This window comes from Populus nigra, chromosome 17, assembly GCF_951802175.1.
Source record: "Populus nigra chromosome 17, ddPopNigr1.1, whole genome shotgun sequence".
NCBI classification, from domain to species: Eukaryota; Viridiplantae; Streptophyta; class Magnoliopsida; order Malpighiales; family Salicaceae; genus Populus; species Populus nigra.
Genome location: NC_084868.1, coordinates 9,677,048 through 9,702,036, shown reverse-complemented (window position 1 = coordinate 9,702,036; position 24,989 = coordinate 9,677,048). Strand labels below are relative to the sequence as shown.

General features: G+C 33.6%; 3 protein-coding genes across 5 annotated transcripts; all 3 read right to left on the bottom strand.

Moving 5' to 3' along the window:
- Positions 1-1,098: 1,098 nt before the first annotated feature.
- LOC133677646 (uncharacterized) lies at positions 1,099-3,963 on the bottom strand. 2 transcript variants are annotated; one of them, XM_062099762.1, is made up of 9 exons: positions 3,803-3,963; positions 3,514-3,717; positions 3,002-3,146; positions 2,717-2,787; positions 2,449-2,497; positions 2,296-2,366; positions 2,075-2,175; positions 1,542-1,647; positions 1,099-1,326 (listed from the first exon to the last, which is right to left on the bottom strand). In XM_062099762.1, exons 1-9 carry the CDS (start codon positions 3,912-3,914, stop codon positions 1,232-1,234), a joined length of 954 nt encoding a protein of 317 aa, XP_061955746.1. In that variant the 5' UTR covers positions 3,915-3,963; the 3' UTR covers positions 1,099-1,231. The 2 variants fall into 2 exon arrangements, with proteins under 2 accessions (XP_061955746.1, XP_061955747.1); XM_062099763.1 differs by having other exon boundaries at positions 3,002-3,143.
- Positions 3,964-7,784: 3,821 nt separating this feature from the next.
- On the bottom strand, positions 7,785-15,929 carry LOC133676601 (probable glutamate carboxypeptidase AMP1). Its single transcript, XM_062098299.1, has 10 exons — positions 14,599-15,929; positions 13,056-13,302; positions 12,127-12,275; positions 11,933-12,001; positions 10,922-11,009; positions 9,474-9,557; positions 9,285-9,373; positions 8,524-8,637; positions 8,262-8,396; positions 7,785-8,148 (listed from the first exon to the last, which is right to left on the bottom strand). The coding sequence occupies exons 1-10, from the start codon at positions 15,553-15,555 to the stop codon at positions 7,966-7,968; spliced, it is 2,115 nt and encodes a 704-aa protein (XP_061954283.1). The 5' UTR covers positions 15,556-15,929; the 3' UTR covers positions 7,785-7,965.
- A 2,346-nt stretch (positions 15,930-18,275) lies between these two features.
- LOC133677624 (amino acid transporter ANT1) lies at positions 18,276-21,310 on the bottom strand. 2 transcript variants are annotated; one of them, XM_062099734.1, is made up of 4 exons: positions 20,767-21,310; positions 19,497-20,144; positions 18,786-18,903; positions 18,276-18,626 (listed from the first exon to the last, which is right to left on the bottom strand). In XM_062099734.1, exons 1-4 carry the CDS (start codon positions 20,980-20,982, stop codon positions 18,499-18,501), a joined length of 1,110 nt encoding a protein of 369 aa, XP_061955718.1. In that variant the 5' UTR covers positions 20,983-21,310; the 3' UTR covers positions 18,276-18,498. The 2 variants fall into 2 exon arrangements, with proteins under 2 accessions (XP_061955718.1, XP_061955717.1); XM_062099733.1 differs by having other exon boundaries at positions 18,276-18,903; positions 20,767-21,305.
- Between the last annotated feature and the right edge of the window lie 3,679 nt (positions 21,311-24,989).

The window sequence follows — 24,989 nt, the reverse complement described above, 5'->3', positions numbered from 1 at the left end:
TGGATTTTTAAGATGCACCCAGCTTCCAATTTCTTAGACCACCTTTCCTTAGCTGCTGTGAAATAATTAAAACTCTTAAAATAAAAAATAAATTTTACATCCCAGAGTGTTTTGGTCTTTTAATGATGAAATTTTTTGTTCGTTTGTTATAATTAGGTTGATTTTAGGGCATTTTAGTAATTTAAAAAATATAATTAATATTAAAAAAACATGTATAAGTGTATGGTCTCTTCCCGCTCCATTCGGGCGGGAGCGTGAAGGGGATTTAGGTGTCCAAACGATAGTTTTCATGGTAGTATTTGAATTGTATTGGCAACTCCTCCTTCCCCGAACAGTGCGTGTGGCTTGATAACCTTCGGTTTGGTGCTGATTTCTCTCTCTTTAATTTCTATGGTTGATCTTGTAAAGTTTCAATACAACCCTTTAATTTTATTTTTTTTAGATTTGGTTTATATATTTTTATTATTATTTATTTTATTTGAAATAAATTATAAAATTAAAATTTATTTGCAATTTCATCCTTTAATTTTTTTATTAGTTAGATTTAATCCATATTTTTTTATTTTTTATTTATTTTATTCAAGTTAATTTTTAAAATAGATTTTTTTGGTGAATTTATCTTTTTTTTTAGTTTTTTCTATAAGATTTTATTCTTATTTTTTTTTGGTTAATTTTTTAAATTAATTTTTTTTTCAATTTTATCTTTTAACATTAAATTTATTAAAAATTGAGTTTCTAGCACAACTCTATGATTTTAATAGTTATAAGTTTAAAAAATTAATCCAAGTTTAAAAAATTTATTTAAGTTTGTTTTTTTTTTTAAATTCATGTTTTTTTTTATTTTAACTTTCAGTATTTATTTAATTGAAGATTAAATTCTATTATTTTTTTATAAGATTTTTAACTAATTTTAAAAATAACTCGAGATATCTTTAGTATTTTTTGGAAGCCTGCATGCTTGGAGCTTATCTCTAGTATTTTAAATCTTTGTTGATTTTTCTTGTTTTTTTTTAAAAAAAAAATTCATTATTCATCATTTTTTGTTGATTTTTTCTAGATAATAAAACTTGTTTTGATTTGATATTAATAGGATTATCATAATTTTAAATACACACCCCATTATTTATTTGGTTTATAACATTCTCAAATTGCAGAAAATTTTCATAAAAATTGAAGGCACAGTTGGTTTAATAGACTAAACCAGTTGTATGCGAAATGGATCATATCCCGTCTATAGAACTTTATAGGATATCAAACCATCAACAGTTTCAACAGCCAGCTGATTCATGCGTGTGAGCAGCAGCAAATAAGTTCTTGCTTTAGGCCCTAAAACAAGCAAAAAACACCAAAGCAAAACGTGAGTCGTCAATGGACTGCAGCTAGAAAAACGACAACTTCAAATGCTTACCCTCTATATTTCTATGGGTGAGATCTCAAGTTTGAGTCCCACCTTTGTTGATCAATCTCTAACATCGAAATGGAAAAAAATGTCTGGCAAACCAGTAATGAAATGTATATAACAGCGAGATGACAATACATACCTAAATCCATTGATGTGATTTCATTTTGGCGGAAATAATTATTTCCCTTTGTTTTATCCTTCTTCTTCAGGCTGGAGTTAATTTTCTCAACGGCAGTAAGCAGATCCTGCAAGTTCAAGCACAGCAAAATATCAAGAACGTCATAAATGGGAAAACCCAACGTTAACTGAGCTGGTTATCAATCCTATGTATTGGTATAATTGTGTAAAATGCTGTCTCCAAACCAATACAAGGAAACCTCATTGCCGTCCAATTATACTTCGAGAAATTTTGTACCAACTCCAGCTTACTAAGGACAGAAAAGCAGAAGCATTTCAAAAAGCCTACTGATATTATTTCAAGTTTCAACTATAAGACCATTAGGAAAAATGAAGTGCTACATGGAAACTAGCTCCTCAGCATTCAGTACAATTGTCATGAAGCAACCTTTACAGTCAAGATTCAAAGAAAGGCTATCTTGAATATATTCAGTTGGAATGGACAGATCGAACAACATCAGCTCAATCTTAAGGACGGAAACTAGTCATCCATACCTCCCATGATGTTAGACTTTTCATGTAGGAAGGAAGACTTTCATAATCATCCTTTGAAGCCTTCACAACAGCCCTAAGAGCTTCAGCTGGTTCCAGTTCACCTGGATTTTACAACGAAGGAAAACCACATACCCATTGGTGCTTTGTATTGTTTCATTGGAAAATTGCATGGAATGACATGAAAAACCTTTAATAGCTAAATCTCAATGACAGCTTTCTACCTTCAATTACTCCCATGTTTGCAGTATTTTGGTCCAGACTCTTCACGTTGTGTAATTTGTCACCATAATACCTAAAACATGAACAATTTAGAATGTGCAAAGGAAAGACTGAAAGTTCCTTGCGAAGCACAAAATACAAGTTCAACAACTTACTTCTTTGTGTCTCTCATAGATATATCGGGATCATTTATCTTACTGTTAGCTGCAGAGAATGAAAGGTGAAATTAGTAGAAAGCACAAATCAGCGATGTAGTAGGCAGACTTGTACAATGTACTCTTAAGTAATTACAGCAAGAAATCCATCTAGCCACCACACATAGAGCAAAATCAGTATATGATTTTGCAATTCATTCAATCTGAAATTGAATTATAACAGTGCTAGAGCATCAACCACATCTATGGGGCAGTGGCAAGAGACTACCTTCAGCTGCTAAAGTGGCAAGACAGACATCTGAAAGCCCAAGACTCTTTAAGCTCAACGTCTCGTCCATTCTAAAAAAAAGATCAAGGCAAACAAAATTCTCATCCACTTTAATGCGATAATGAAAATGACCCAGAATTTCTTCAATCAAATCCTAACAAACCCTTCTTATCAGTTCACTCTTTGCCAGGAACATGGAAAAGAATAGAAAAAAAGTTCCAATCCTCCATGTTAAAGAAACAAGGAGAGAAGTAATGAAACAGCGATAGTATAAAACAAGGATACAAAGGATCCTCTTCCAAACTCTTCATGATTGAACTTGCCACAGACACCGGTTCATTATAAGCTGCAGAAGGGTCCATTTCATCCTTCAAGTTTAAACCTAGCGCCATCGATACACTCAAATCCGCTTCATCATCAATCTCAACTTCTAAAAGCAAAACAATTAATAAAAGAAAAAAAGCAATCAACACAAGTCATAGATGTGCATAAAATTTCAGACAGAAACAGCATTTACAGTTACAAATGCGCATATCTCAATCCAACATGCGGCCTTTTACTTACATTTCTTAATTTGATAAAAAATCATGAAACAAAATCCAAAACCCAAAAACACTACTTTCTACCATCCTTGATTTCTCTGCATCATTTCCAATTACATGACTATTCATTATCAATTTTATCAGTTTTAAATTATTTAAAAAAAAACCCAATTTTTTTTAAGAAAAAGAACTTATTTTTCGTAATTTCCTAAAGGCTCAAACACAAATAATAAACAGAGTAAAAAATGAAAGTACCAGCAGGAACATAACCAAAGCTCCTGAGACGATCTTGAATATCAAGAATACGATTATCACTGTTCTTGTAAACTTCATTGCAATGACCTAATAATTCCTCAAAAGAAACGGTACCAAATGACATCGATTCTAGTAAGTTGAGATCGCTGCTTGCGCTCGCTACTCTTCTGTTTAAGCACTGGATATATGTAGATGAAGCCGAATCTGGAAAAGAAGAAGATAATGTACTGTTTAAATTGTTGAAGGAAAAAGAAGGGGGGCGGAAGGGGAAGGGTGGGGTGGTGTTTACCGAGAGGGATGGGGCGGCGGTCGATGGATTGTTTGAGAGCGTCGCAGCTAGACTGGAGGTGGTTGCAGAAGCTGCCTACGCTTTTGCTAAATTCAGATATCGTTTCTTCCATTTCTCTCTCACACTCTCTCTTTCGATTTTCTTCTTTACTAGCATTTGCTTTCCCGCTTTTGTTTCATTCAAAATAAAGCCCAATAAACCGGGTCTATCGGGTTGAAAATGTTTGGGTTGGGTTTTTTTTTTGTTGGTTTTACTATTTTGTTTTAGAAAAAGGATTTTATTATTTAAATAAGAAATTTTGTTTATAAAACCTCGTGTAAACGTGTAAACATGGAGTCGAAGATAATAAGACTTCTATAAATAATGAAAACTCATGATGAGAAAAGATAAATAAATGATGAAAATAAAAATACATGTGATGTATAAATAGAGAGGATGACCCTTGTAAGTAAATTTAAAGGCAATGATAAAGTGAAAATGAGAACTAAGAAATTTATTTTAAAATTCAAAACATTGGTGAGACTAGTAACAAGTTTTGATAGATAAAAGAATTAGAAAATTTTTAAATAAATGTGTTTTGAGAACGAGGAGATAATTCTGAGAAATCATAAAGAAAATAAGGAATAATAATTAAGAAAGAATTAGATGGAAAAGCATTGATGTAAATCCTGGTTAAAAATCGATAACGTTATCGTGAAATAATAATAAATCTGTTAACGAAATAAATGATAAATAGGCAAACTAAATATATTTTGAAATAAGAAAATGATCTCGGGGATTTAATGGGATAATTGATATAATCCATGTAAGGATGGAAAACAGAAATTTAGATTTTTGGTGTAAAATCACCAATTGACCAATTTTACTCTATCAAGTATAACTCTCAATACGACCATCAAATAAGGTTGAAATTTTACGTGATCTCCTAACATATTTTTTTATTTTGGGTTAAAATTTTAAATCAATCAAAGTTCGGAAAAGACCATATAAAATTTTCAGTAGCTATGAGAAAATGTAGAAAAAATAACATATAAGACATGTATTGTAGACGCTAAAGAATTATAAATTGTATGCCAAGCTTGAAAAATATGAATTTCAGCTAAAAAAAGTGTTTTTTTAAGACATATCATATCCACAAAAGAAATATTTGTAGATTCTAAGAAGGTCGAAATAGTGTTGAAATGATCAAAGGAGTGTGAAGAAAGCTTTCATGAGCTGATGAAAAAGCTTCCTACCACTCTAGTGTTAACACTTCCTTCAAGAACATTCAGCCTTTCCCTCATGAACCAGCTACACTCTCAGGTCTTTTAGTGAGGGAGGAGATTTTAGGTGTGTTTATAGTTTTGTCGTTAATGAGCTCAAGTGCTAGTTTTCTATATTATTACTTGATATTTATATTATCAAAAAATCTTTCCAACATCTAGTTTTAAATCAAGGTAGAGTTATGTTTTAGAAGGTTAATCATAACATTTCAACTTGATCTAATGGTTTAATTAAGAGTTATGCTTGATAACATAAAATTAGATAACATGTAATTTTTACACCAAAAAATTGTACTGTTTTATCTACTTAAATTTTCTAGATCTTTTACTAATTCATTGGGAAATTCCATACCTATTTATAATACAAGTTTTCCTCAAATTTTGTTCCTTTCTGAATTGAAAAAGCTACGTAATTTTGCGCAGGGTTTATATCACTGGTTCGAATCATTTGCGCATAAAACCATGTATTAATTTATTTCAAAATTTCAAAATATTTTTTTAAATATTTGCGGTTCAAATTTATGAAAATTCTCTGTATTATCACTTGTTTATCAATTTTCAAATTATAAGTTTACATTGTATCTTTTATGTTTGTCAAGTCATATTTCTGAGATTCAAATGTATTTTTAAAGCCGAGTTTTAACTGATTACATCAAATTTTATTATATTATATCCTAAAACATTGATTTCCTCTTTTATCTCTTTATTTGATTTTTATATGCTTTTCTTTGTTTTTCCCTCTATTTTTCATATTTTTATTTTTAAACTAATACATAAATATTTTATTTGAAATTCTCACAATCTAAAGTTACTTTTAAATTCATATATTCACTTACCATAGTATTTACCTTATTAATTTTATGAATTTTACAAGAGTTTACAAGAGGAGTTCAATATGGATGGTGTTTTCTTATAAACATGTTAAAAAAATTAAATTGGGATTTGTTTAGCTTTTTTTTAATCCGTTGATTTTTATTTTTTAGAGTGATTTAGGGTGTTTTGAGGTTGGCAAAAGTTTATCAACATTTTTAAGGTATTTTTTATGTATTTTCATGTAAAAATAAGTTGAAAATAAGTTTTTTATGTGAAAAAAACTTGGACCTCTATTTTTTAACCTCCATAAAGGTGGTTGAAAAATTGATTTCAAGAAGACGCATTCTCAACTTTCTTAAAATTAAAAAAAAATAGACAACATGTCATTTATCTTCATACAAAAAAAAAAAAACCTAGGCACTCAACCTTAGGCATTTGAGGTGCTTATCAATAACCCGAGTCTATCCAAAATATTATTGTTATAATTTTTTTTTATAAAAGAAATATTATATGAAAATTGTTTTTATTTTTTTTTAAAAGGCAAACTGGGTTTTGGCTAAGTTGACAAAGTTGTGAAGCCACACGTAAAGATCTGAGTTAACCCATAACATTGTTATATTAATAATTTTTTAAAAAAAATAAAAAGACAATATCTAGGATTCTTTTTAATCAAACTAGGTTTTGCTTGAGTTGCGGGTGAACTCATAAAATCAACTAGGTGTTTTTTAAATCAACTCTCACATGATATGATTTGAAACCAAGGCCAAACCAAACAAGGACTTGGATTAAGGGGCCTCTAAGTTAACCTATCAAGTCGAGCCAAGTTTAATAATTTTACTAAATAGTTCGTGACCTGATCTTTAGTTGTCACTAATATTTTATTTTAACCTTTATTGGCACATAGAAACCTTAATATTAAACGCATGCTTTAAATTCTTTTAATTTTTATTAACGTGGGTGTTTGGACCAGCTTGCAAGTACCTTGACTAATTCTAAGAGCTTTGAAGTTAACGACCATGTAAGCTTCCAGTGGCTATCATATTAGCAACTACATGACTCGAACCTGAGACCACAGGGGGGAGTAAACCCCTTAGTCTCAAACTTTTACTATTGAACCGCCTACTAGATGGTTATATACTTTAAATTCTTAATCACAATATTTGTTGGTGTTAACATTTGTTTTTAATATTTATCCATGAATAAAAATCTCATTCAATTTTATTAATATTTATGTTTTTCAGATTCTTAACTTGTCTTTAGTTGGTGTTAATATTTGTTTTTAATATTTATCTATGAATAAAAATCTCAATCAATTTTATTAAACTTTTGCTTCAAATTTTGAATTCACAACCAAAATTATTTTATTCTACATGAACAACTTTTTTTGGTATAAAAAAAAAATCGATCCACGTCGTAGCGAAGATCAGACGAGTTAACTAATTTATTACACTAAATCAAAATGAACAGTATATATTGCCATGTTGGAGATAGAACTATAAGATGCAAGAGAGAGGACATTCGGACTAAGGCAAGATTGTTTTTTTAGAGCACAATGCCTTCAATTTTGCCACTTGGAAAAGAGGAAATAAACCTGCCATGTTTTTACCATGCAAGTTGATGCCAGTAAGGCAACTCTGTTATATTGTGTTGTGTCGCTCAAATTTATTTAGCCACCATCTCATTTTCAGACCGAATTAATGCAACCTACTAATCCCATGCTTTTTAACTGACTTCCTGTCATTTTCCAATCTGTATATTTTTAGAACTTTTTTTTTTTATGAAGATTCACGAGGGCATCAATATATTCTGTTTTAAGATCAAGCAAGAGCGGAACACCTTCAGATGTCTGCAATTTCCGATCTAGTCTTTGTATCTTTCCAGCAAATCAGTAATCATGGGAGGCAATGTTCTTGATAACTGCTTTGCTTGCTGTGGATGAGGCAAAATTTTACAGCATGGATTTTAAATTCGCATTTACAAGAGTAAACCTTATGCATCCCTTGAGTAAAGTTAAAATCTATGACAAGTTGACTACTCTTATATACAAGTTGTTGACGGCCTCACGTTCATGCATGTTTTCTGCTAGATTCAGGTGAGATTCCCTTTAAGAGCACTAGCAGCCCTTTCAATGGCTCTGCCAACTCTCCATATCTCATGCTGAACTGCTGCTTGTCTATTTTGTTGGCTTTTGCTGGTGGATTGAGAGAGAGCATCTGCTATTCCAGGGAAGAAATCCAGTTTGCTTTCATAGTTACTCGGAGGCCCATAAATCTACAGGGATGATTAAAACGTCAGTTCTACACATAAATTGCTGTTGAGGTTCTTCACAATACTGTTTAAATCCAAGTTAATGCTCTTGAGCTGGAGACGAGGAGAACACTTACAAGATGCTTAAACCATTGCCTCCCTTGAAGCCCTTCTACATCCAGGAAGCCTCTTTCAGCAAGCATCAGCCGATCATTCAATGCTCGCAACTTCAGATCTATAAAATCCCCCCTCCTCTCTTGTTCTCTCAATTGCTGCATTAAAAAACAATACATGCCCCTTAAGTACTCGGGAGAGAGCCAGAATAAATGACCATAAAATGTAGGTTTTCATCATCTCCACTAAGATGTAGGAAGTCCAATAATTACTTCAAGAGCTCACCTTTACTTCATACTCCACTTCTTTGGCAGCAGAGGCAAGTTCTTGAATTGAAGCAACTAAAGGATGAAGAGATACGTTCCTGTCCAATAGTTTGCCCAAGACACCTGTATGCCCCTGCCAAGGAAAGGGAAAATGTCAGTCTGAGATTGAAAATGACAAAATTCACGATATATTCATAGAAAATGTTCAATAATGGTGCAATGTGATTTCCGTAACCATATTTCTTCAACCTTCAAAATTGAATAGCCAGTTTCATTTCTCGAGAGCCACAGGTTGTGGAGTTGGGTGGGTGAATCTCACAAATGCATATTATACAGCCATCATATTTAAGTAGGACAGCTTTGCAGTGAAACATAACACATGATTCCCAACCATGCTAATTCTTAGAAAGATGCATCTTCCCACGTTATTTTCCTGTCTTTTCCTCTTGTTAGCCGTACAGCCATCATGGAACAGCTTTGCAGTCAAACATAACACATGATTTCCAACCATGCTAATTGTTAGAATGATGCATCTTCCCATGTTATTTTCCTGTCTTTTCCTCTTGTTAGATCCTATTTTCTAAAAAATTATTTTTACTCACAATATGAATAGTTACATAAGGAATTTGAAGGAAGCACCCTAGGTTTCCCATAGAAATGCAATCATCTCTATTGGCAAGTTTCCAACCATTTTGGTCACTTATTTGTGAACAGCTAGTCTAAAACATCGTTTGTTTAACTAACAAATACATGTTGGAGAAATTTTAATCAGATGCACACCTGTAACTGCTCCACGTAAGAGATGTAATCAAATGGGAGAATAGACTCATCAGCCAGGTGAAGGGCTAGAAGTCCCCAAATTCCAGCAACTGAAACAATAAAAAACAGAAAGGCCATTGAAAGTAGTTATGAATGCCCTTGTAATTTATCTGACAGTAGGCACACAAGTTGACAGAAAAGGACACTAACCAGCCACATGACGATGAAATAACGGGTCTGCATATTTTTTCATCCACCCATAGGAGTCAAAAGCAGTGTGATAGACAGGGAAATCTGAACAATAAGTATAAATTTCCAGCTTTCAGTTAGTATCCCTAGCAAAGAATTCTCGCGAGTTAGAAAAGAAATGAAAGCTATGTACTTCAAATCATTTTCTGCTATTATCTGTTCAATTGCACCAATAATGTTTCTTGCAACTGGGGTTTAACTTAGGCGATGCAAGGTTTTCTGCCAGTTTCTTCTTTGGCTTCAACCATGTCACCAGACTCTCAAGTTCTTGTACCATCAAAGTCACATAATAAAATGCTTAACTCAACAAAGACAGTAGCTGCCAACCTTAGAAAAGTACCACCCAGCACTAGTAATCCTACCCAACCTCTCACTACTGCGCTCCCTCCCTCCCACCCATAAGAATTGGGTTACCACTGCTTGACTTTTGCCAGCAGCATGCCCTTTTCTCTTCCTTTTCAATTCTCTTTTCTTTTATCCTTTTCAATGTGTTTTCTTCCGATCTAGAAGGTTTTTAGCTAGACCTGCCTTGTTGTTTTACATGATGCTAAATCCATCCATTTGTTGTGCGACCACCAATACAGTCCTTGGTGCCCATCATCTGGGCTGTTTGTTCAATGTTTTGCTGTGATTGAGAAAGCTTTGTTCCTTGGTTTATGGCATACCAAAGCCCTGCTCCATTCATCTATGAGGTTCACAGGAATCAGAATTCCCAGTGTGTAGCTGTGCTACCAGAGTCAAAGTTGGTCAAGGAGATGAAAATCCAGTGATTTATCATTATCTGTCTCTTAGTTTGGATTTTATCTACCTGGCGAGTTCTCTAGATAGTTTTCTAATTGTTGTGGCTTTGTACCCATGATTCAAGAGAATGAAAATTCTCACGTGCTTCTCCAAAGATAAATAAAATTCATCAAATTACAATACTGTTTCTGGCATTAATACCAACAAGTTATGAAAAGAACATCTCAGACATTCCCCGCGACAAAATAAAATAGTCTCTTACTGTCAAGCCACAATCATGTTTGAAAATCCAGGGAACGTTTATTGTTCCAATTTGGTTCCTCTTAAACTTTAAGAACAGAGACAGTAATGCGTGTCATAATGCCAAAACATGGAGAGAGGCATGACTTGAAAGTGGGGATGATGAAAGCAAATGGTGGTGTTACTCCTATGATACAATGTTCAAAAACAAAAATCCTAAAAATTATCCTTATTTCTGATCCTTTAGCTGCAATAATATTTGCAAGGCTGAGGGGAAAAAACGCAGCTAAAGCTATTCAAATTCCTGAAATGATTCCATTTGAGCGCCTGATAAATAAATACCTTCATATCTCACATATGCATGACCACAAACCTAAATAGCACATTACTGCCAGTAAATAATCACTGCAAAGGTTGGAGAAACATACCTCTTCCATAATAGATATCAATAGAAGGAATCCCTGCATGTTGCAGAAATGGAGCAAAATCAGAATCCACTCCACCGAGTCTTTGAATCTGCAAACCAAACATGATAGTCCCCGAATAAGAGCCTGATAAAAAAAATTATCTCCAGGAGGCCAAAACATATCATTCGTTGAAGTATGACTACATGTATGGATGGTAATTTCACTTGATCTGCCATGCATGGATCCAATTGGATTGGACTTTTATCCAGTTTGACCTCAGCCAAACTGAAGAGGGATAAAATCTGATCTGGTTTGATCAGGGGTGGGCACATTCCCTCGTCCCATCACCCAACCTGCCCCTTACCTAGTTTCAGTTATGCATCAGGCCCCTTCCCCAAGCTTAGGGTGTCAACACTTTTTTTTTTGGAGTTGTGATTTTATATTTTAATGTGACGCTTGAATTTTATATCTTATGATTCATAAATGATTTTTATTATTTTGTACATGGAAAATTGATACACTATTTTATGGTTTTATGATTCATGAATATAGATGTAGTTTGTTTTAAGCTTAGATTTTATTTTTGTAAAATTGATCTTCAAAAAAACATATTAGGTCGGGTACCGCTACGTGGAGAAAATCCTCCATGCAGAGGTGGGTTACGGATTTAGATAATCCTGCAAAAAACCTTCCCTGACCCGATTTGAGCACCACTAGGGTGGTTATAACTTCTAATTGTGAAAAAAAAAGGCACCATTTCCATTTGTAGCTTCAAAGCAAGAAGATATTTGAGATGGTCATCAGTGCACTGCACATAGGACCTATTCTTTTGTAGATACCAAAGTGGTATGCTGCTACACAATAGTTTAAGTGAAGGACATGTATGTGCAAACACAAACACAGACACATACATGTGTGTGAATATTTATGAATCTTTCAGCATTTCAAATATTAGCATTTACTAATTGAAGAAGTAGCGTCTTTGAGCAGTTCAAATACTGGCATTTGATAAAAGATACTGTTCAGTCTTACTGCATTGACTTGGTTTCTGGCTGCCCATTTCTCATATACAGTTGCACCCTCTGCTTCAGGATCCTTGACCTGAAATCATTTTTACTATTAGTTGAAATAACTGGTTAAAATGTCACGTTTTGAAACCAAGCAACATCCAAAGAGACTAATCAAAACTGCCTTAAAAGTAACAACATACTGTTCCTCTAATTTACCTTTTTTGTAACCTCAATAAGAAGATTATCTAGCTGGGGAGTTGCACTGGCAAAAAATCCTGGGCCTTGAACTGCACAATCTACATTAAGATACGCCACTGCTTTCGCACCCAAATTGACAAGGTTTTGTTCAACCCACTCGGTAGACCCTACAATATCATAGTTACACATTAATTTGGATTATTGCAATACACAAAAGCACTCCAGTATACAATCTTGTTAGGTTCAGCATCCAAAGATTATCACAGATACATATTCAGATAAAACTATTAAAAGAAAAACTATGAGGCTTGACAACAACATTTAGAGAGCAAGGAAAGATTCTTTTTCTCAAGGAACCTATCAATTTACTGCATTCATGTTTAGATACGGTAATAAATAGCAGTCCTGAAATCCCCCACCCCTCTCCAAGCAAATTTGGTATTCTGTTTATATAGAACTGTTACGGTTGCCAGACTTTGGGAAATCAGAACAGAGATCCATGTACAGACTTGGATGGGAGGATCAGCAATCGACCATAAAGTCAAACACATGAAATTGCTGAGAGGTCCATCCATTTTATAAGGAGATGATAGAAGTATCAGTCTCCCTCATTCCAAAGTGATCACTTCCATGGACAATTGAATTGTCATTGCATCAATAGAAGCTGCAATGCAGAATAATGAAGCAAAATAATTTTGTCAAATGTATTCTTTATCAATAATGCATAACGAGTCATGTCAAACAGGTTCTTCAGTTTTCAACAAAGTAATCAATGGATGAGGATCAAACTTGATCCAGTACCCTTCCATCCTGTTCTATGCAAGAAGATTGTAGAATCAGAGACAGCACAGTAAATGTGAGAAACTATAATTCAACAATCCTGAGGTTAACATCTTGATCCACTTCACACCCATTGCACATAAATGAAAACAAAGATGGAGAATTACCTACCATCCCGAACTCTTCTGCATCCCAACTACCAAGGATTATAGTTCTTCGAGGGTTCCACCCCTTCTGCATCAAATGAGCATATCGCCGAGCAATGTCTAGTAATGCAGCAGTACCACTATTGGGATCAACAGCTCCATATGTCCATGCATCTCTGTGATTACCAAGGATCACATAACGATCAGGCTCTTCTGACCCCCTTATGACAGCAAAAACATTGTGGATTGTCACCACCTTTTTCTCCCCCTAAAGAACAGAAGAAAAATCAATAATCAAGAAAAAAGTGTGAAAAGCAGAATGAGCTTGTCAAATAAATAGCTTTTAATATGCTTTTTGTGTTTCTTTCCGCGTTTCCTCATTAATAATAAGCAGCCAAATACATTTATAACAAAGAGAGAGCATTACAAAATTGCAGAGAGCTGAAATTCTCATACATAAAGAAGCACGTCAGATGATATTCACTTCAATGCGTTAAAAATTAATAGGTTGGAAAAAAATCCGTCCAAATCAAATCATAGTATCCAGAATTAATATTGAGCTGCAGGAAAACAAGCTCTTTCAAAGCACTTAGCAAAACAGACATATCCCTCTTCCAACATAACACAAATCATAGAGTGCGGCTATGGGAAATGAATTCCCTGATAAATCGCAAGCCCAAACCAGAAGAAAAAAAAAGGGTGATTGGACTTAAAAAACCAATCACAACTCTCCATATCAAATAGCAGAGAAAGGAAAATCTTAATCTGCTGAATCTCATACAGTAGATTAAGTTGTCAAAACTCAGCTCGACTTCACCATCTTTAACAGTCGCCCTCCATCGATCATCTTGTGGATAGATATTGATATTTTCCCAACATCTTAGTTGTGTGAAATAAGCAAGATCACATAGTAAGATGCCAATCATAGTTGGGTAATTAGGAAACACAAAAATAACAGTCACATCAATACAGGTCATATTTACTAAAATTTATTATGTCAGGACTTCTCCACCAAGGAAAAAAAAAGAGCTTGCAGGTGGCAGGCACATATTCTCCAAACCAAGAAAACCCAATCACAAAACTGAAAAGCTTAAGTGAATCATCTTGAGTTTTGCCTACAATAATCATGTTACTATGCCATTGCACACTAGCATGTTATTAAGTTCACATGTTTCAGGGAAGCGAGTCCTTGTTGTCATGGCCGCTCTAGGCCAAACAAAAGCATTTCTAGCTCTTCCAAAACTTCGAATTCAACTCCAGATTTTGCAAATTCAACTAGAATCATAGCCCAGGAAATAGAAAGCGTAAACAAGAACTTCAACACTCATCCAAATTTACTACTATTCAATCCTCATATACCGAACCAAATACCAGTTTGACCAACCTTTAAATAGCAAAATCAACAATTAGCCAACTACAAATATTCATAGATACCATAATTTTGGACCAACGTTTGTGGGCCTTTCAAAATTCTCTTTTTTGTCTTCTATAGCATTCTATCAGTACAACATTCGAGCATAAAACACTCGAAACATTCATTAAACAAACAAACAAAACAACCAACCTGGTAAGTGAAGTTGACCTTAGCCGGCCCTGGGCCGACCCGTAAGACCCTAGACCTTCCACCAGAATCCCTCCACTCCGGAGGCACGGTACGGCCACCAAGCGACCCCAAGATGACGTCAGCATTCCCAAAAGACAAGGGCAGAGATGGAATTTTAGGAAACCTCTCAAGTACTTCACTGTCCTCTAACCCCAGTCTCTCCCCTCCTTCAACCCCAGCCCACCCTGGACTAAGTGGGTCTCCTACACCCCTCATCACAGTCCCTCTCTCCACACCCCCACTTACCCTACCCTCCTCGGCGTACAACAGAACAGCCAAAGCACCTTTAGATTCAGCTATTTTAACCACTCCACCCCTACTTAAACCCTCACCTTTCCTTACCAAAACAACACATCCACTAACGTTCACCCCTAAAGCCCCAAGCGCATTATAGTCCACTTCACGGCCATAATTCACAAAGACAACCTTAGCGTGCACCGTACCAGACGGCGAATACGCATGGTACGGGGAAACAATTTTATCTGATTCAGCAAGATCAACAAACTCACTCATATTAAAATCCACAACACTCCCGTTGCTAAAATGCGCGGAGAGTGAAGATTTTATAGGGTAAGAGAGCAAAACTTGGTATTCTTTCTTGTGTGTTTCTAACTTGAGGTTCTTGAAATGGGAGAAGACATAGTTGACGGTGTCAAGAGAAGGTTTGGTGCCAGCGAGGTGAGGGTGGAGAGTGAGGGAGTGAAGGTAGGAGGAGATGGTGGAGTTAGAGGAGTAAGAGAGGAAGAGGGTGGCGGTGTGCTGGAGGGTAGTCTTGGGATTTTGAGAGTGGTGGAGAGTGTAAAAGAAACCAATAAAGCAAAGGGCTGTCAAGAGAAGGAAAGTGCAGAGTGGCGGTGGCGGTTTTGATGGAAAAAAGATCGAGCTTGTTGTTGTTGGTTTTGTGAGCGGTGGAGACATTGTTAGAAACCAAGAAAGGGTTTCTTGTTTTCCTTTTTCAGGGTTGCTGTTGTTGTTGATGGTGGCGGTGGCGGTGGCGGTGTTGGGTTTCTTTGGTGTGCTTTAGTAGTTTGCTGTGACTGGTTACAGAGTTGTTTTATATACTAGCAAGAGAAGTTATGATTGGTGGAACAGGAAACTGTTATTTTATTTGATTTATTAATGCTACTTGTAGGGATGGTAACATTAACATGGGATGTGGTGTTGTACTATAATGTAATGATGCATGGGAGGTGAGGACGAAGAAGTCTTCAGGACCTGGGAACTGAAGAAAAAGAGAGTGTCCGTGGAAAAAGGCCCTGAAACTGTCATTTTCTGAGGGGAGGAAGTGGGTGGGGAGTGGTCCCGTGGGATTTATTTGTGCAGACAAATATATATACTCAAGGAGAAGGGCAGAGAAGGGGTGGGGGAGAGAATGTTGGTGCACAGTAAGCACAGTACAACCTCAAACTGGGTCCATGTTTCTTAAGTGGAAGGAGGGTCCTACATGGAAGCTGGCTTCGTTCCTGTTAATAATCAAGTCTCCCAGCTGTTGTTTTGTGGATTATTGTATCAAATTCTCCTTCTTTTATGTTTTTTTTCTCATCAAATTCTCTGTACGAGGCCAAGTTCATCTTTTTTCTTTTTTCTTTTTTTAACTTTTAATGTTGATAACTTTTGCACAGGGACAGAGTAATTGGCTCTTATTCGTCTAATAGTATCAAGAGCTTTAAGGATTTCATTAAAACATTGTGAATTCTGGTCTCAAATTGAAGAGATCTCTTTCTTTAAATTTTCATTTTTTTGGCAATCTCCATAATGTAATTTGTAATTTTAAAATTTGCATCATAAAGTGGGCAAAATGTTCAAAATTAATTATCAGATTTTAGATATAAATTCATTGGATTACAACTAACTACTATTTCTCCAAGTATTTGGTTTTGAATAACTAGGTGTTTGTACCGTAGTAAAAATTATTTTTTAAAATATAAATATTCTTTTATTTTTAATACTAGTATATAAATAATTTAAAAACATTAAAAAATAAAAATAAAATAAAATAAAATAATTAGCAAATCAGTGATTCAACCAAAATAATTCAAAATAAAACTTGATTTAGACTAAATTTCAAAGCGATAAATCTTCAAATTGAACTGCTATAATAAATTTTAAATCAATGAATCACCGAGCGAACTTGTTTAACTGCACCAAATTTAATATCTATAACACCCGCGAAAGATCAAAATGGCCGACAAGTTGTCCTAACACTTGGAACACTTGCTAAAGTACTTAGGTAAGGGTTATGCCTAAGGAGAAAGTCGAGCCCCTTCTATGTGACTGGTTCAAAGTAGCTTTATGGTTGCTTTAGCATGGTTACAAGTTGATCAATTGCTGTGATCATCATGAGATGCATCCTTGAAATCATTGCCTGAAAATTTTATCAAAGTCTGATCTCTTCTTTCTTACGAAAACAAAGTTTGATTACAAATCTTCTAATTGGGATTGGGAAGAAAAGGATGTGATGGGAGGCCACATGGGAATTGGGTATCCACGCTAAGCAGTGAGGGTGTCATTATAAGAGAAGCCATTCCCATCTCTATCAGCAAGTACTGCTCTCCCCACATGAATATCTTTATTCTGAGTGACATATCTTTAATGGATACTAAGAATACCAAAATTGTGGCTACAAATGAAAACAAAAGGAGTTGTCATGGATTTTATTTTGGAAAAGGACGTGAAGCTTTTTCATGATCTTCTTTCATCTTTTAATATGTTGTTCTGGAGCAATGAGAATCCATGTCTTTTTGCCCCCGTTTCATTTTCACTCTCACTTCGTCATCTTCGCCAAAAGCTGGCCCTCTCTCTACAAATGGAGTGGATGCTCACTGCTAATGCTGGACTGAGTGGGGATATCATTAGCTTTGATGCATCTAAAATGTCCCTCACCTGAAAAGGATGACATATATACCAACAAATAATGCAAATCATCAAAGATGCTTTATTCTAAAGGAGAAAACACTACTGGGAAGACAGCAGGCCCCGGAAAGATTTTGAAGGTCCAGTACTGTAATATTCCACATGTAGTAGATATTTAAATTTCTGATATATTATTACATATTCCAATCTGTTCATGGGTTGCATTTTGTTACAGGTCATTCGCAATGTTTTCCCAACAAAAAATTAGAATCTCTGTTGCCATCTTTGCTCATTCTCTGACATCCTGGCCCCAAGTCTTGTCCAATGTCAGCACCTGGCTTTAAGCCTCTTCCAGAATTTCACATCAGAGCTATCTGCATTCCTTTTCTTGGGAAGCAGAAAAGATACCTTTTAAGTGGTATGCAAAGTTGCAAGCAGCAAAAGATGACAGGGTTTAGGCTTACCAGACTGGAGTTAGATTTCTAATCTGTGAAATTAGGCCTACCTAACAGAATTGTGGTGCGATTGTTAAAGCATGAAGTTGGGTGTACCGTACTTGTATAGTGTACCCAACATAATTCTGGTATTTGCGATGGAGGCAGTGCATGAAGCTGTTTAAAACCTTGGCAAAAATATGTAGTTTTAATTAGTTTCAAAATTTTCTATTACCAGCGTGGAAGCCGCATGTTCGAAAAGATGCAGGAGCACATTAATGCAACCAAAAGAGAGCCAATTTGTTTCCTTACAGACATCAAGAGTCAATTGGGTGAATGAGGCAATCTAAATTCATGAAAGTTGAACTTTCCATTCGATTGGATAAAGGCAGGGCCAGCAGCAGTATACAAAGCAAGTTGCTGTATCTTCAGTCCCCAAGTACATGATCTCTAGAGATACATCCCCTTCTACCTGTTGCTAATAATGTCACTTACATGAAACTACATTTCTCTATGTGACAATCTAGGCTACTGAAAAGGAAAGAATAAAAACATAATTCAAGCCAAAATTCCTTCAGAAACCAATGATGGAATTGTAAGTACCATGAGCAGCAAAGAGCAGTCCACCTATCAAGAAGATATAATCCAAGGCTTTCTCCCAGAATCGTAACGATGAACCAAATAATTTTAGGTGAAATGCGGCTGGCAAAACAAATGAGATTAGTGCACATACAGTACTCCCCACAAGCGATGCAAATTCACCAAAACCAGGCACAAATGATGCCAAGAGTGCCAAAACAACAATCAATATAGCACGACTCAGATATGTTCCAAACTTTCCAACTAATGTTGGATTCTCACCATCTTTATAGCAGACCTTTCGAAGCCATTCACTGTTTCTCAGCTTCCCCTCCACAATCTCGTGGATTGGGTGTGCCATGATGGGAAACGTGAATGCTAGTCCCAAGCACAATCCAACCTGTTGCCAATTAGCACAAAGATTAGCATCATCCTGCTGCATAATATAGTAATAATATAGTATAGTAGGATTTGCAATATTGCAGTGATAAGATTACCATGCCAATTCCACTATTACCTTTGCAATTATTAAAGTCTTATGGTAGGCATACATGCAAGAAAATTACAAAAGTCTTACATGCAGTATAAAAATAAGTGCCTACGCATCTGGTTTTTTATGCTTTTAGATAAAAATTATATGCAAAAAGACAATCAGTTCCAAATGGAGGATGACAGTGAATAACAATAATACTAGACAACGACAGAGTAGACAGGCAGGCAAGGCATCTGTTAATGCATCCAAGGCAATGGATATAAAGAACTGGTTCCAAGTTCTAAAGCTAACCTTTATTTTATTAATTCCAAAAGCTGTGTTGGGATAAATTAAGATTTCTTGTAATAAACAACTGAAGTTATTCATTTCTAAATTTAATACCAACAAAGAAAGGAAAGGGAATCCTTGAGCAAGTACTAGTGCGGTATGTAAAGATGAAAAGAAGGATGTTACACGTTATAAGTGACATATTGATATTGCAAAAAGCTGGAGCACATTACCTGAACAGCAATTGTGGACCAATTGTTGGGCAAATTGAGAGTTATAATATCTTTAGTTTCATCACCATAAGCCATATAACCAGAAAAACCAAACAGAACATACAAAAGAGTAATCCCAGAGAATGCCTTTGCCAGCAAGCTAGCAAAACCGCCCCTCTCTTTCATTGAAGCCTCCAACGACAATGTCATCCCAAACCCTTCAAAACAGAACACTGCCATCCCTGCAGCAAATGGCAATCCTCCTATACTAGATGTAATTGCCTTTCTATCACCAAACCTGAATTCACCGCTTATTACCTTATCTAAATCCTCTTTCACCACGACTGCCATCGCTAACACATTGCATATGTCGGCAAAAATGCTAAAAGGTGCTAAAGAAGATAACGAATGGATCCAGGATAGTGCGATCTCGATAGGGACTAACAAGAATATGAAGGATGAGAGAGAAAGTCCATGGCCCTTGAATACGGATGATAGATTTTGGCCAATAAAGACTAGGTATGCCACTGCTCCTCCACACTGGGATATGAAAATGAGAAATTCTGTCAGGTAACGTCCTGTGTTGCCCATACATTTGTAACCCAAGTCACCATATGTTTCTGTTTCTGGTGTTAATTCTTGTGATGCTAGCTTTTCTTTGCATTGAACCTGCAGCAGTGGGCCAAGAAAAGAATAGTATAAATCTGTCATTGAGGGAAACGGAATTCTTCTAACATTTTTACCACAAATAAAACAACTGACTTCGAGACTCGATCTTACATCTTTAGGATCGTGAGCTTGAATTTTATACATATATATATATATATAATCAAATCAGTAAGTGATGACTAATGACAAATTAAACAACAGGAAAAAAAAATGGCACAAAAGATTGATAGATGCGATTAATTGAGTTAGTAACCCAAGTCAGACTCTGCTGATCTTATTATTGTGACCATTTCAAGTTCCTTAAAGAATTTTCTGAAGTACTTGCTGTTAATGAATTTTTGGGCCACATAAAATAAGTACAGCAGATCCCAAAATTAAAGATAAATGAAAACAAGAAAAGCAAGGAACCAAAAAAGAAACAAAGTTTTAAAAAAGGAAATTTTGAAAATTGTAGCGAATATTAAACCCCAAAAACAAATATTGTTAATTCCTCTAAAGAAACAAATAATAAATTTTATCCCTGGATTAGATATATGTTGCTGGTATAAAAACTGCATCTGGGCAACAAGAACTATATGGATGAGGATTAAGAAAAGAAAAGGAGAAGAGAAAACTGACTGACAAGGAGAAGCATGCAATAATAAGTGGCAACTCCAGCGGCGAGGACACCGAGAGAGCCAGCGAGCCAGCCAGCAATTCGAAAAGCGAAAGGCAGGCCTAAAATACCAGTGCCAACCACGGAAACAATTATATTCCCTAGTGTTTGAATTTTAGAAGCTGTTCCTGTTGATGAAGATTCAAGTAGAGGAATTGTAGAAATCTTCAATTCATCTCCCATTTCTTTTTTTCCTTTTTCTTGATTGCCTGAACGTCTTCTATATTTCTCTGGACTTTTACTCTTTTTGTTCAGAGACAAAAGGTTCGGAGGGTTTAGGAGTTACGATGGTGGTGGATGTCTTTCTGCCAGCAACTTGGGTAAGTTGTGGAGGTGAATCTATGTCTTGGATTGTGACTGCTAAATTCAGGATTTTCTGTATTTTTTTTATTTTTTTTTGGAAACGGCTGTTATGTGCTATGAATCCTATCTGTAAAACTTGCTGTGGTGTTCCTATTTTTGTTTTGGAGATCTAGAAATTCACATGTTCAAGAATTGTAAAGAAAGTTAAATAGTTATTAACCAAATAGGTCATACCATGTGCTTGCTAGTTATGGCATTCCTGTCTGTTTCTATTGGTTGGCACCAGATGAAGGTGAACATCATCATACTTATTAAGTAATATTTAAGAGTGAAATATAAATTATTTTTAAAAAAATATTTTTATTTAGAAATATATTAAATTAATATTTTTTATTTTTAAAATTTTAATTTTAACATTAGTATATCAAAATAATTTAAAAATATATAAAAAATTTAATTTAAAGCTAAAATAATCAAGATTTTTCAAAAGCATAATTAGACCGTCATGCTAAATATGGTATAATGTCATCTCGACTCGTGACATAGGCTAAGGATCGGGCTATGAGTTGAATGCGTTAAGTCAGGTCAATTTAAAATTATATTATTTTAAAAAAAATTAAAAATGATATTATTTTAAAGAAAAAAATAAGTTAAATAAGAGTTTGACTAGATTACGGTTGACTCATCGAGTCAATTGGGTCAAATTTAATCAACTTCAATTTATTTCTTTGAAATTTAACTGGAGTTAAAAACCAAGTTATCGAGTCACCGGATTGACTCCTTATTCGCATTGTGTTTAATGAGTATTTTATGATGTTTGGAGAATAATTAGTGATTTTTAGTAGTTATTTTCTATAACCTACTTTAAAAAAATATAAAGAAATATAACCGAGAAAAAAAAATTATTTAGGTGTGGATATTTTTTATCATTCTTGATGGACCATGAATTTTATATTTTCTGCCTTTTATGTCTATGTTTTTCTTCAAAATAGAAACTATAAACTAGCTATAATAAGTCACATATTACTTCTTCAGTATTATAAAAGTTTCTCAGATTCAATAACACAGCGTGTCATGTGACAATTTCACAACAAAATAAATATATTTCATGCTTTTAACCAATCATCATTTTGTTCAATAATTACAAGTTTTAATTTAATTGATGAAACGTCAATATTGAGTGTATTATTTTCTAAGGTATCATTAAAATTATAAGCATCATTCAAGAAGCTTTCACAAATAAAAATTAGCATACCGGAGAGGTGTTGTAATTTGCCGGCCCTGTACTAATTGATTGGTGGAAACACAAGAATTTAATAATAATAAAACAAAATATTCTCTTAATAAAGGTTTGATTTAAACTAGTTAAAACTATATATTATAATGTAGCAATTTGATTTAAACTCAAGTTATTTAGATAAGAAATCAAATTTAAAGGTTTCAACATTAATTTAGAGGGTCAAATTTAATAAAAATATCAAATAATTCTCTACAATTGATATACTTTTTGTTATATTAAAAAAAAACCCAACTTGTATCATAAACTATATATCATAGTGTATCAATATCTACTTTTTATACATATTGTCAAAGGGCTTCTTTTAAACATACAAAGTGCTACATTTTAATGTGACTTTAACATAAACAAATGTTTTTTATAAATACAATTTTTTTTTGTAAAATTTAAATAGAATTCTATGACTTTTTCTTTTTTACTGATGTGCGTTTAAAGAATTAAAAGTGTAAAGAATTAAACTGAAACTTTAATAAAAATAAAATATAATAAAAGATAGAGAAAAAAAAACAAATTCTGATTTTGTGGCTGACATTAAGGTTAATATGATCGAATATCCCTCCTACTTATCTTCTAAACCAAAACAATACATGTTAAGTTGGCATAATAAGTGGGGATCTATATTTCATCTATTTATGTGTTTTAATTTAATATTAATTTGATTAAAATGTTCTATCCATCTCAATTATCCATGCTACTGCTCAAATATAAAATAATTATAAACATGGATTATGATAAACTAATGCAACTTTATTGAGTGAACAGTTAATTAACAAAAAAATTTAAAGAGACGGTGTACTCACAAAACAATATTCATTGCAGTCATATGTTTTTTGCTCTTATTTTTTTTAAAAAAATTATATTTCTTTTTCAAATTTTATTGTATAATATTTGATTTGTTGGAGATTGAGCTTCATGATTTATTGCATTTTACTTTTTATGTGGTTATTTTGATATCACAACTCATGTCGTGAGTTTGACATGTTAACCTGATTGACTTAATTTTTTTCAGTTTTAACCTTTAACATTGGATTGATTATGAATTAAGTTTCATGGTTCATTTTGATTTGCTTTCTATGAAGCTATTCTGGTTTCATAAGCTAGGTCACAAGTTTTGCTAGTTAAACTTGATGGACTCAGATCATTTTATTATCTTTTTTTTTTAAATTGATTTTTTTTTATGAATTCATCATTTGATAATCAGTTTATTGGGAAATGAGCTTTGAAATTTATTTTAATTTTCTTTATACGAAATTATCTCAGTTTCATCATATGAATTGTGAGTTTGGCATGTTAACTTGAGTAATTTTTTGGTTTTCTTTATATGAGGTTATTTTAATCTCATGATTTAGGGGTTTGAGGGTTAATCTAAAGTTAACTTGAGTTGTTTTTTTTTAATCTTTTTTTTAGTTTATTTTCTTTTTATAAATTTTACCTTTCAATATTTGGTTGATTAAAAATTATGTTTCATAATTTGTTTTAATTTACTTTCCATGAGGTTATCCTGATCTCATGATTCGAGTTGTAGGTTTAGCAGGTTAATTTGGTTAATTTTTTTGATCTTTTTTTAATTATTTTTTAAATCATTCATTTAATATTGGGTTGATTGTGATTTTAGTTTCATAATTTATTTCGATTTGCTTTATATAAGATTATCATATTCGCATACCTTGGGGTGTGGGTTTGATAAGTTAAACGTAGTCAATTTAATATATTACCGTCTCAATATTTTTTTAATATCGTCTTTAATTTTTGTGAATCAAACTATATTTTTATAGATAGTTTAAATTATCTATAAACTCATCGAGTAGATTGAGTCAACTCCAACATAGTTTAATTTTTGTTTTCTACTAGAAAAAATTATTAATGCTTAAATGTCTTCTTTTATATTAGAAAGTATTGATCCAACATTCCAACTCATTATAAGTCAAGAATCTAATGAATTATACTTTCAAGTCAACTCATTATTTAACATTTAAATTTGATGGAAGGACTTATTTAAACAATAAAGGATAAATAGAAGGTCTACTTTAAGAAAATTAATTAATGTCGGACCACGTTAATAATATTATGAAAATAAAGGGACTAATGAGCTCATTAACGTGGTTTTGTGAAGATGAAGTGTCACGGTGTCATCATGGTTTAGCAAGGAAAATAAAAATAATGGAAGAAGGGCGGCGATAGCCTTTCCCATATGGGATCATTGCTTTGTTTGAAAAATTTATGATTTTTTAAAGCAGATATTCAATGATGAGAATTTGATACATCAGAGGTCTAAAATTAAATTTGTAAATAAGTGACGTGAGTGATTTGATATTGTCTTCTATAATGTATTTTTATTTTTGTTCTAAATTTATTTAAAAATATATTAAAATATTTTTTTATATTAGTATATTATAATCATCAAAGAACATTAAAAATAAATTACTTTCATATTTTTTCAAGTTAAATCTATTTTTAAAATAAATGAAGTGTGACTTATGTTGTTTTTTAAAAACATATTTTGTCTAAAAATATATTAAAATAATTTTTTAGATGTTTTTTATATTTTTAAGTATTTTTAGATGCATTTTATCTTAAGAAATATTAAATT

Coding starts and splice junctions, on each gene's coding strand:
- LOC133677646 (XM_062099762.1), bottom strand. CDS start 3,914: ATGGAAGAAACGATATCTGAATTTAGCAAAAGCGTAGGCAGCTTCTGC. Junction 3,147..3,513: donor CTTTGGTTATGTTCCTGCTG/GTACTTTCATTT, acceptor TTTTGCTTTTAG/AAGTTGAGATTGATGATGAA. Junction 2,367..2,448: donor TCTATGAGAGACACAAAGAA/GTAAGTTGTTGA, acceptor TTCATGTTTTAG/GTATTATGGTGACAAATTAC.
- LOC133676601 (XM_062098299.1), bottom strand. CDS start 15,555: ATGTCTCCACCGCTCACAAAACCAACAACAACAAGCTCGATCTTTTTT. Junction 12,276..13,055: donor AGAAGAGTTCGGGATGGTAG/GTAATTCTCCAT, acceptor ATGATATTGTAG/GGTCTACCGAGTGGGTTGAA. Junction 8,397..8,523: donor AAGTGGAGTATGAAGTAAAG/GTGAGCTCTTGA, acceptor TTTTTAATGCAG/CAATTGAGAGAACAAGAGAG.
- LOC133677624 (XM_062099733.1), bottom strand. CDS start 20,982: ATGGGAGATGAATTGAAGATTTCTACAATTCCTCTACTTGAATCTTCA. Junction 20,145..20,766: donor ATTATTGCATGCTTCTCCTT/GTCAGTCAGTTT, acceptor CCACTGCTGCAG/GTTCAATGCAAAGAAAAGCT. Junction 18,904..19,496: donor GGTCCACAATTGCTGTTCAG/GTAATGTGCTCC, acceptor AATTGGCAACAG/GTTGGATTGTGCTTGGGACT.